The sequence below is a fragment of the Trachemys scripta genome, chromosome 13, assembly GCF_013100865.1.
Source record: "Trachemys scripta elegans isolate TJP31775 chromosome 13, CAS_Tse_1.0, whole genome shotgun sequence".
Classification (NCBI taxonomy): Eukaryota; Metazoa; Chordata; order Testudines; family Emydidae; genus Trachemys; species Trachemys scripta.
In genome coordinates, this window is record NC_048310.1 from 30,235,399 (window position 1) to 30,246,889 (window position 11,491).

Consider the following 11,491-nt stretch of genomic DNA (forward strand, 5'->3'; position numbering starts at 1 on the left):
TGTTTATATGAGTATAATTTATTCGTAAGCCTTCTACCAATTTAATTTTTTCAGTAAAAAAAAAAAAAAAACACCTTTCTGGTCAATGCAATTAAATCAGTACAAAAACTGTGTGTAGACCGAGCTGGTGGTATAGAACTTGAAAAAGTTAATACCCTGTGTGCTTGGACAGAAAACATTATTGAAAATATTTCCTCTCTACTCTGTAGTAGAGATAAATAGAGTGTACATCACAGGTGTTTAGTAATGGTCAGAAATGCTCATCCAAAGCAGTACATCCTTGTTAGATTTTAGTATTAAAAAAAGATCTCTTTTTTTTCTGTCCCTCAGATGCACCTAGCTATCATGAAACCCAACACTCCTCAACCTTCAAAACCAGGAATTCATTGGCGGTTGAAAACACGTAAGCATTTTTCAGTTGAAGGGATTTTCATTTTTCAAGCTTTTTCATAAGCAAGCAGCTGACTTTTAAGAACTGTTTGTTTTTTCTATCCAGTGGCACAGACAAAGCCAGTGATTGATTTTCGAGGGTCGCAACTGCATCGCTAACTTGTGCGCCACACATCAAATGGCCAGTTACACATCGAACTGGGGCTATGAAAGTGCAAGCACAACAACAGAATAGGCAATTTAGGCATGCAATTGCATATACATTTTGTTCACACCTAGGGCCAGATCCAGTCTTAGTGTACCTGCTATGAGTTTTTCCAATTTTTTCTATTTATTAAAAGGTGCATCAAGACGTTAATTTCTTTGAAAATCCGACCCCATCACTGCTGCCAGCACTGATTGAATCCAGAAGTCCTTTGCTCAAGCTATGCTTCTCCAAGTTTGCATGGCTAATTTGAATGACCATGTGTTAAAGGCTGGTAAGTGATGTACAGTTAGTAAAATATCCTCCCTGTTACTAAGCAGGAAGACACCTGTGCACATATATTTACCGAAAGATTTTCTGAATTTTTCTGGCTCTGCTCTAGTGAGCCTATTACCAGATAGAACAAATTCTTTATTTAAATTTCACAGGCAAACCAAAACCCAAACCAATCAAACAAAAAATAAAAAATGAGGGCATTTTATTTGTGCCAAAATGCTGAATGTGTTCTTTACCAATTAGATTTGTGAATTATTTTCTTCTTCTCATGGTTTAAATTGTGTATTTTGAGAATAGTTTGTTCACAAACAGTACAATTATCCATCTACTTAGTCTATTAATGCAGGCGACTACTGAGGGTGCATTTTCCTGTAGCAGCAAAACTTAAAGTGTACCAAGAGACTACAGTGATAAATTACATGTACATGCTGTGTCATATCCAATTCACTCAAATTGACTGTGCACTGCATTATGCTGTTAGTGCATGGAAGATCAATAAATATGGAGACAATCCAACAAGGCTTTCTCCATTCCCATCCAATTCTAGTAGGTCTGAGACAGATCATGCTACTATGATGCGTATGCTGCTGCTGAAGGGGGCAGGTGGTGCATAGACACCATTCAAACTTGGCCTATTCAATCCAAACTCCTCTAACTCTCCATTCATGCATAGCAAAACACCATCTGGTCCTATTTTGCCTCCAGCAATCACAGCTGACCAAAAACGATAATAACAGCTGTTGCAAAACAAAAGCCAAACAAAGGGGAGAGGGAAAGGTTAGAATGAAGTCCAGTGCTGAAAAATACTCCATGAAGTGAGAAATGGAAAAGGAGCCATTCAAATGTCCAAACCCCATTGAAAGGAGTCAGCGCCAGACTTCTGGTTAAACTTGAGATATTTAATCCATCTGGCTAGAAAAATCTTCAAACCACAATGGTCAGGTGATAATATATAGTTGAAATTATGCTGCATAAAGGTATTTAAAGCCTTTGTTCTCTGAGTTGGAAACTAATGACCCCATGTCAGCTAAAAATTAAACCTCCTTATGTTCTTTCATCATGTGTCAGCCTAGGTTAATGTGAAAGTAGAATGTAGTTAACTGGGGTGATAAAGTATCTAAAACCTTGGGAAATGAAGGGGGTAGTTAAGTACTTGTTAATGATAGGAGTAAAAACTTTATTTAATAGGTGTATGACACCAAAATCATTAGGCATATTTCCTGTATGAATTGTATATTAACAGTTGTATTTCTGACCCGTAACAGCAAAATTATGTACTCAAACCTGGAGCATATGAATGCTAACTTGTACAATTTGAAACACAAGATGTTCTGCAATATGCTGTTGTGGACCATGTGAAATATAATTTCGTAACAAGTAGGGGGAAAAGTAGTTTTCCATGATTCAAATCTTGACATTTAATATGTACAGTTCTGCTTAATGATTAATGTTTTTAACTGCAGTAATTAAAGCTATTTTTCCTGGAATTGACTATCAATAGTTCAGCAGCACTGAATCAAATGGGATACCACCCAGGATTTATGAAATCATTTAATGAGCGTAATAACACCTGATTCTAACTGCAAATAGTTGAAAACAGACTTCAGTTGTAATTAACTCTTATTACTAGTGACATTTTTCCAACAATACTTCATAGGTCTTCAAAATGACAATTATAAAACTAATACACAATTACTGTCACATGGAGTTTAGCAATTATTTTTGAAAACAGTTGTCAAAAGGTTTTAAAATAGACTATAAAATGGTTCCCATTGTTATGTAACGTTGGTTAAAACTGACACACAGAAAAATCTCTCACTGGCAACCTCTGCTGTGACATTTCTAATGCATGCAGACATCCTCATGTGTGGAATAAACCGTCTCCCTCCCAGACGTAATTAGATATCATAGTAAGACTATTTCGAACACTGGTACCTGTCAACTAACACCTATTATGAAATACCTCAATTTATACATGAATTTTTCTGCTCCAAGAAATCTATAAATTTATAATTAGAATCTCTTGCTGTTCAATATTTGTACATAATAAACAAAGTGCCAGATTATGAAATATTGAAAGCTGAATTCATTATTAATAACTCACAACATATAGTAAATCTTCTCACAACTATAACTGCAACTTTTTAGGAATCTATATTCCATTTTGTTGGGTTCTGTCCTGAGCGCAATAGCCATGGACTCCTCTAACATGCTCATTCTTTTCAGATTAGGATTCTGCTCAGGCTTGACACTTGCTGTTTTTAATTTTCATTTTATCATAAGCAGTTTTAGATTGTTGCCAGTGGTAATTTGCAATTTTTATCAAGACCTCTTCATTATAGTTTCTGACAGGACAGATGCTGTAATTAATCATGCAAGACAACTGGGGATAGTGGTCACTGTGCACTCATAGTACAGCTATTACGGGGAAAGAAATCAGAGAAAGAAAGAAAAAAAAGTTCTTTTCCTTCTCCAGAATAAGAATGTATAAAAAGCACCAGCATCTTGACACTAAAGTAGAAGATTCCAAACCTGCCATGTGACATGCTTATATTTTTTACCCCTATATATCACTCAGTGCTCATATGCTAAAATATGCAAATAAGACAAATAGAGCTGAGCCTGAATCACAAAGTTCAGGGGTTTTATATCCAGGGTTTTGAATCAGCCTGTTACAGAACTATGGGTCTGTGGCAATGAAGTTGAGGGTTTTTTTAAATCCAGAATTTTGACTGAGACTATTTTGAAATACTACTAGTCTTCCTGATTCTGCTCCCTCGTCTCCTCTAGTAGTGCCTTTGATATTATGCAACATCTGTGTATTGTGAATGTTTTATAATCCCACCCTCTATACCCTGCCTGTGCAGTTAGTCACAGAGACTGTAAACAAGTCATATGCTGTTCTTCCCATGTTTTAACGAGGGCACTTGTACATATACCAGAACTGATCGTATACAGTACCAGCAAACTGCACAGTACCTAGTTACACAGGGTGCTTGAGAAAATAAAAATCTGAAGGGAGAATAAGTAAGTTTTTAAAGACGGTACTATTAAAAGTGAACACTTTCTTCTGGTTGTTGCATCAAACACTTCCAGTCCACTGGTTTTACTGAAATGTGTTTATTCTCTAGCAAGATAAAAGCATTTATTTTAGATAAGCAAAATACAAACAACTTAATTGCTGCTATCATAACTCATAAAAAAGTATAAAACAGCTTAAAAACACAATAAGCAATGTAGCAATTAATAGTTCATGTTACCAGTGTTTACATTAAAGCCTCATTTATGAAAACTTTACAACACATGATATGAAAAACTTACAACTTTTAAAGAAAATATTTACATTGATTATTCAGATGTGGAGCTTCTTTTAAATATTCTACTGGTATTACAGCATATTAAATCCTCTTGCATTTTTTAATCTCAGTTTTTGTAATAACAGTTTTATTTAAGTGCATTTCCCTTTTAAAAATACAGTGTATTAAATCTGAAACTCGTCACTTAAACACAGAATATAATATTCACATTTGTTTTGTAACTGGAATTAACATAATAGGGTAACAGTGTCGATATATATTTTGTTACAAAGTATGGTACGTTTATTTGGAGAAATCAAAGTGGAAGGTCAACCATTTAAGTTTAGTCGCTTGCATTTGTTTTTCTGAAGACGTGTAGGAAAGAAAAAAATAAGAGCTTTGGCAAAAATCTGATTTACATTATTTTCATGACAAAAAAATGCCATCAACTACTCATGTCATACAAGTATGATTGTATGAAATCCAATCATCATTTTACAGGTAGTTACAACTGTGCTTTTAAGGGTTTCATGAGTTTAAACTGCCTTGAAGTGCATTACTCACTTTTAGAGAAAGAAAGGTTACATTATATAACTCCGAAAGGCCATTTTGCAGTCATAACATCCAAGTATTTATTAGGCCATTTGATTCACATATTGTAGGTAAAGCTTAAATAAATTAAAAAGGCCATTACATGAAAAGAAGCACAGCTTTTTTTTTTTTTTAATTTTTTTTTTAACAAAATGATTTATAGTCAGCTAAAAGATGATACACAGCTACATTGTAGTTCTTTATTGCCTATCTAATAGACACTTTAGAGGATCGTTTGATCTGTTATGCATCTCTGCATAACTACCATCAACAATTTACAGTTTTCAGCCAAATATGGTTTACCCCGCCCCCTTGATAAATGCAAAACAATGTTGCAAGAACATTTATCTTCAGAAAATACTAACCTGCGATAATACTTGAGTCTGTGTTTGGGACTGTGTTTGTGACTGGTGCTGCTGAGATGCTGGCTGAGGGCTCCCAATGGCAGGGATGGGTGAGGTCATCTGTGAGGCTACAGGGGAATGCTGTTGAGGAGAAGACTGGGACTGGTGTTGCATGTGTTGCATTTGCTGCTGCTGCATTTGCTGCAGCTGTATCTGTTGCAGCTGCTGTTGCATTTGCTGCTGATTAATTTGCTGGTGAAGATGCTGCTGCTGCTGCAAATGTTGCTGCATGTGGTGCTGAAAATGCTGCTGTTGCATTTGTTGTTGGATTTGCTGATGCATTTGATGCTGATGTAGTTGCTGCTGCTGCATTTGCTGCATCTGTTGCTGCTGTAGTTGTTGCATCTGATGCTGCTGGGTTTGCATTGAAGGGCTTACTTGTGATGAAGATGGTGTTGCGACCATATTTGTTCCCATAGAGCTTATCAATGGGGCTGCAATGTTTGCTGGCATGTTTGGTGCAATGGTAACAGAAGCTACAATCTGATTCATTGGCAGTCTCATGGTTAAAGGTTTTGGAGCGATTGCCCTGGGAAGGGACTGTTGGAGAGTCTGAGGAGATGCAGACACTGTTGCATGTTGAGAAAGAGGAGTATTCAGCAGAAGGGAGGATGACAAATTAGTGGACGCCAACGTTTGCTGAACAGACCGTATTGTCTGGGCTTCAGCTGATTCTGCAGCCGCCTGTGTTTAAAAGAGAAATTCAAGAGCTGATATTGGTACAGAGAAGGACATTATTATCAGGCTCACAAATTATATGAAGTCCCTTTCTGCCCTCATATACTGTTAATGTAAACAGCTTAACATGAAGTAGAAAAGAATTCATCCTAAGCAGTCTTACAGTTGTTATAGTGGTTCATGTAGCAGATATGAGTCACAACACTTCTTAGAGTTTGCACAATACAGCCGATTTCCTTTATTGAACAACAATTTCAATAGATTTATTGTCTCATTTCTTATTTCTTCCTTTTTAAATTAAATCTGTACAAGATAGAGAGGCCGGCAGGAATCCTGGCTAAGAGTTACCCAGATCAATTTAAGGGACCTCACAATTTTACAGGGACAAAAAGGGGTGCTGTTGATGTGGAGAGAAAATCCAGAAGCTGCCAAGGAAAGAGAGGTTTTTTTTTCTGGAAAATATCAATTAGCAGGGAGAAGAGACCATTAGGGCTCAGATTCATTGATTCATTCCATTCTGCATTAATACACCGCTCTAGCTGGTACCACAAGCAACTAAAGTTCTGATTCTGACAGGAAGCTAAATTCTGCTCTCCCTGAACCCTTGCAATCCTGCTAAAGTGAATGGGATTGCATGGGGGAAAACCTGAATTTGACCCAGCGGCTTTAAGATAAATACCCACAGGGACATCATGGCACAATACGTTGCATACTTGCATATTTGTTTTCCACAAAACTTTCCTGTGACAGATGTGCGTGGAATTACATGATGACACAGCACTGAAGAGCAAAACCTCTTTAACTGACTTGTAGAGTATAGTTCTCAACGATTTATTGTCATTAGTGTACCAAGTTGGAGTTCTTTACAGATGGTTAAAGACTAAAGGGATTTCAATGAGAGTTAGGCACCTAAGCATTTTTGAAAATCCCAGTAGGTGCCTATCTGCATCTTTAGGCACCTAAATATATTTAGCAATCCAGGCCTGTTATGCTGACCAATATTGTCTCATTGTTTCTGTGTACTCCCGTCTGTCTATATCCATCTGTTCTCTTGTCTTATATGTAGATTATAAGCCCCTTAGGATAGGGACCATCTTTTTGTTCTGTGTTTGTAAAGTACCTAGTACAATGGGATTCTGGTGCATGACTAGGGCTCCTAGACACTACAGTAATACAAATAAATAATAAATAATAATAAGAAGTCCCACTGTCTTTGAAAGACAATGATACTTTGGCTCCGAAGCAACTTTGGGGCTTTTGGAAAGAGGATTAGGGTAACATTTTCAGAAGTGTCCAAGTGACTTAGTGGCCTCATTTTACAAACCCTTGAGATAATAAAGAGCCATATCCTGCAGACAATATAACTTCAGATATAGCCCCAAGTTTTCAACTACTGGTGTTGTTTTGATATTTGTGATGTGAATTATATGAAATGCTCAACACTTTCTCTTCTGCTACTCATATAAGTGATCTTGAAAGCTGGTTTTCATCATTTTCTTGTACTGTTTCCTTATGTTTTATTGATGGAGTTAGGGATACTGGCTACTTCTTACATAAGAATGCTATAGGCTGACTTTCCTCATACACCTCTACCTCGATATAACGCTGTCCTCGGGAGCCAAAAAATCTTACCGCGTTATAGGTGAAACCGCGTTATATCGAACTTGCTTTGATCCGCCGGAGTGCGCAGCCCACCCTCCGCCCCCGAGCACTGCTTTACCGCGTTATATCAGAATTCGTGTTATATCCGGTCGCATTATATCAGGGTAGAGTTGTATTGCAAGTTGGGTTTTATAATTGTATTTCTTCTAAAGTACTCGGTATGGATCCTGGTTGTCCATTTGCAGGTACTTTCTAAATTCATAGCCACAACGTATTTCTGTCCTTCATCAGCAAGAAATACACAGGCTTCATCACAGCTCATCTTCCACCTTGCCCCATATCCAATATATTCTGTGTCTTCTTAAAAAGTGGGTACTTGGAAAATTCTGCAAATAGCTTGTAAATCTGAGTATTTAAAAGTCAATCCATTTCTAATGACCAAATTCTACTTTTACAAACTGTTGCTCACCATAGCGACATGTATTATTTTACTTCTAAAAATAACCCAGAGACAAGGTGTGTTTGCATAGTTATTGTCCGATATTTATTACTGTGATTTTAGGACTATGAAAAATGTTTGTGCAAAAATTAAGCACAGAATGTCATCTGAGCTGTTATACAAAATGTTTCAGGGCTATATTAAAGGAACTCTGGGATTCTAGATTTATTTTTAATCACATGACAAAATTCACATTTAAATAACCATTGCCAAACTCTACCTTATGTTTGATTGAAGTCACCATCAGGCTTACCTTAGAAACAAGACTAGCCCTATAGGCAGCAAGTGCCTTTAGGTATTCTTTTTTGGCGGCTTCCGTTTTCCTTTTATATACCTGTTAAAGACACCACAATTAACACCAACTTCAGCTTATACATTTTTCACCATAAAACACCACTTGCCCGAATGGGGTCATGCTTGTATACATGCAAGGAAATTAAAGATATAGTCCTGCTTTTCAGTCTATACGTCCCCCCCCTACACACACACACAGTTATGTGATTTTTCTTCTCTTAAAATGTTGACAACTAGCCTTACACTGAAAATCATATTACCTTACGCTGTACACTATCTACTCCTGTAGATGAACATCAGTTTTCAGCTTACTGCCTACCTATTTGGATTTTAACCATGGTACCCTAATGTTTTCCTTTGGTAATCCTTGTTATCACTAATCATATTATTGTTCTATGGCTGCTACAAATTGCAATAGTGAATGGTCTTAGCTAGTGGTCAGTACTATTAAGTATGACATTTCTTTCAGCAAGATGTTTCCTTCTCCATGACGTGATTTCCAGGCTTGTCTCACCTCTATAGGAGCTAATGCTGTACTAAGACCAGTTATCAGGGAGATATGGCAGGAGTGCAATTTCAAGTGCTGGTAGAAGAGAAGAAGATGAAATTAAGTCTGCAAAACTAGTGAAAATCTCCAGGGAGTGAAGATTTTTTTTAGGCAGTATGGATGAAGATGTAGAAAAACATCACACTCTATTAAGGGTCGGATTTTGAAAAGTGTGCAAAGTTGACCTAACTCAATTCCCACTGACTTTAATGGAAACAGAGTTAAGCCAAAGCTGAGCCATCTGTATTTTTGTGTATCTCATTTTCAATATATGGAAAAAATTCACCTTTAAACTGCTAACATTTAGCGGGCTGAAAATCTTCCAAAGAAATCATACAGTGTATGTCCAAAACAAGAACCGTTCATAGCTTGCCACAAAACTGTTTTCCAAATTAGGGAGTTTAAGGGGTGATTGGAGATCTCAGAATTGAGAGACAAAATATACTGTAGGATCGGGGATTTTAACTTCATTAACCAACGAAAATTAGAGCAGTCACCGTTAAACCAAAACCAAGTGAATCAGCCACTTTACATGGTAGCAGGTGCTTTGTAACAAGAGGCCAATAAGTATGCCTCTCCCTTCTTCACATTGTTCTGCTTATCACTAAGGGGTCTATTCTTCTATCAACATGCAAACATAACTTCCATTAACAATAATGGGGGTTGCGCAGAAGTATCAACAGGAGAACAGACCCTATTATTTTCTCAGTTCATGCGTAGGAGTTATGTGGATATGGAGAAGAACACAACCCCTAAGAAAGAAGCGCTAATCTCTGAAAACTCATTCTACTGTACTAAGTTTTAAAATGAGCTACGAATAACATTTCAAACACTAGGCTGATATAATGAGGCACACAGGGTTGGCTTCAAAGGTTTGAAACCAACAATCTTTGTAACAAAGGTTCGTAAAGAAGACCAAAGGAAATGGCAAGTGTGTTGCACCTTCCCTCCTTCTAGTCTAAATTTTGAGTAAAGTAAAAAGGAAAAAAGCTTGACAATATATTATTTAATTATATATAACAGGGTACTGGGATGCCATCATCCAAGCTTTCTCCAAACTGACCTGTAAATACTGGACTTGATGGCAACGGTTATCTACATGAATTGATAGGACACCAAAGTTTGATACCACCGTCAGACTCCTATAACATGCTGTTTTGCGGTCAGCTCCTCAGGAAATGTAAATCAGCATAGCTCAGTGGAGCAACATTGATATACACTAGCTGACAATCTAGCTCCTGCTATTTACTTAGCAGGATTGTCATTTTACTTCTCCTAATATACTATTGCATAACTGCAGTCTATTCTTTATTACCTGTTTTTGTTCTTCTCCTAAACTGTCCCACATAGATGCTACTATTTTTGAAACCTCTCCAAATGTAGCATTAGGGTTCTGCCCTTTAATTGCAGCCTGTGTGTCCCTGAAGAATAGAGCATATGCTGACACTGGCTTTTGTGGTTCATTGGGATCTTTCTTTTTCTTCTTCTTTGGAGTCTTGGGCTTCTTGCCAGAATCTGGAGCAGCTCTTTTTTCTCCAGTAGCCTAAGAAACAGCAACAAAAATCATTGCCTACACGGTATATTCACTTGAAATATAGTTAGGAAGATATATGTGTGTATGAAAAATCCTCAGAAGTTCTATTAAACAACAAATGAATAAGATTAATGGACAGGTAATGTTTTAGAATCCTGTTGTGCAACCCTTACTCCTGCTAAGTATAATTAACTCAGGCGTTTAATCCCATTGGCCTTAATGGAACTAAACGTGTGTGTAATAACTATTGAACATGACTAAGGGTTGCAGACTCAATCCCTTAAGTTTTGGATGGGAAGAGCATGTCCTGGATATAATTTCTATAAAAATTAATACAGGATACATTACATATTTTGTGCATTCTCCATGAAAGAATAGATTTCAGCAACAGAAACTCAAAAATAAGAAGCTTAGGGGCACCTCCTAGTCCCTTGGCTAAGCCTGTTAACTCTCACTTGGGCCAGGGGTTATGAATACTTTCCTCTGGCTACAGAGCAATAGTGGAGTCATTCTTCAGTTGCTACAGAGCTAGAGTGAACACACACTGCTATCACTCTCCAACTCCACCACTTCCTGTGCGTTGATGAGTGGAGAAGCAGTGAACTGATGGATCCATGTAGTCATCAATTCCCTGCCAAGGATCCTCCCTGAGGCTGGCACGCAGGAGACCCTCCCGAGGACCCCTCCAAGAGTCACAGAGGGGGCTTCTTACAACATATATGTGCTCCTTGCATTCTACCCCATTCTGCTGTTCTAGGGATATTCTGTGGCAGCAGAGGGATATGGTGAAGAAAGGACTTTCTCCATAATAGTCCTGTGGCACCTTCTAGACTAACAGACGTATTGGAGCATAAGCTTTCGTGGGTGAATACCCACTGCGTCTGACGAAGTGGGTATTCACCCACGAAAGCTTATGCTCCAATACGTCTGTTAGTCTAGAAGGTGCCACAGGACTATTATGGAGAAAGTCCTTTCTTCACCATATCCCTCTGCTGCCACAGAATATCCCTAGAACAGCAGAATGGGGTAGAATGCAAGGAGCACATATATGTTGTAAGAAGCCCCCTCTGTGACTCTTGGAGGGGTCCTCGGGAGGGTCTCCTGCGTGCCAGCCTCAGGGAGGATCCTTGGCAGGGAATTGATGACTACATGGATCCATCAGTTCACTGCTTCTC

At 37.8% G+C, this 11,491-nt stretch overlaps 1 protein-coding gene across 1 annotated transcript in view; it reads right to left on the reverse strand.

The window, feature by feature from the left end:
* Positions 1-3,910: 3,910 nt before the first annotated feature.
* The window catches only part of TOX3 (TOX high mobility group box family member 3), a 90,021-nt gene continuing 82,440 nt past the window's right edge, over positions 3,911-11,491 (reverse strand). The window contains exons 5-7 of the mRNA XM_034788801.1: positions 10,098-10,325; positions 8,195-8,275; positions 3,911-5,846 (exon numbers count right to left, since the gene is read on the reverse strand). Coding sequence (XP_034644692.1) covers positions 5,109-5,846; positions 8,195-8,275; positions 10,098-10,325 — 1,047 coding nt within the window. The 3' untranslated portion in view covers positions 3,911-5,108. The remainder of the gene's footprint in view (positions 5,847-8,194; positions 8,276-10,097; positions 10,326-11,491) is intronic.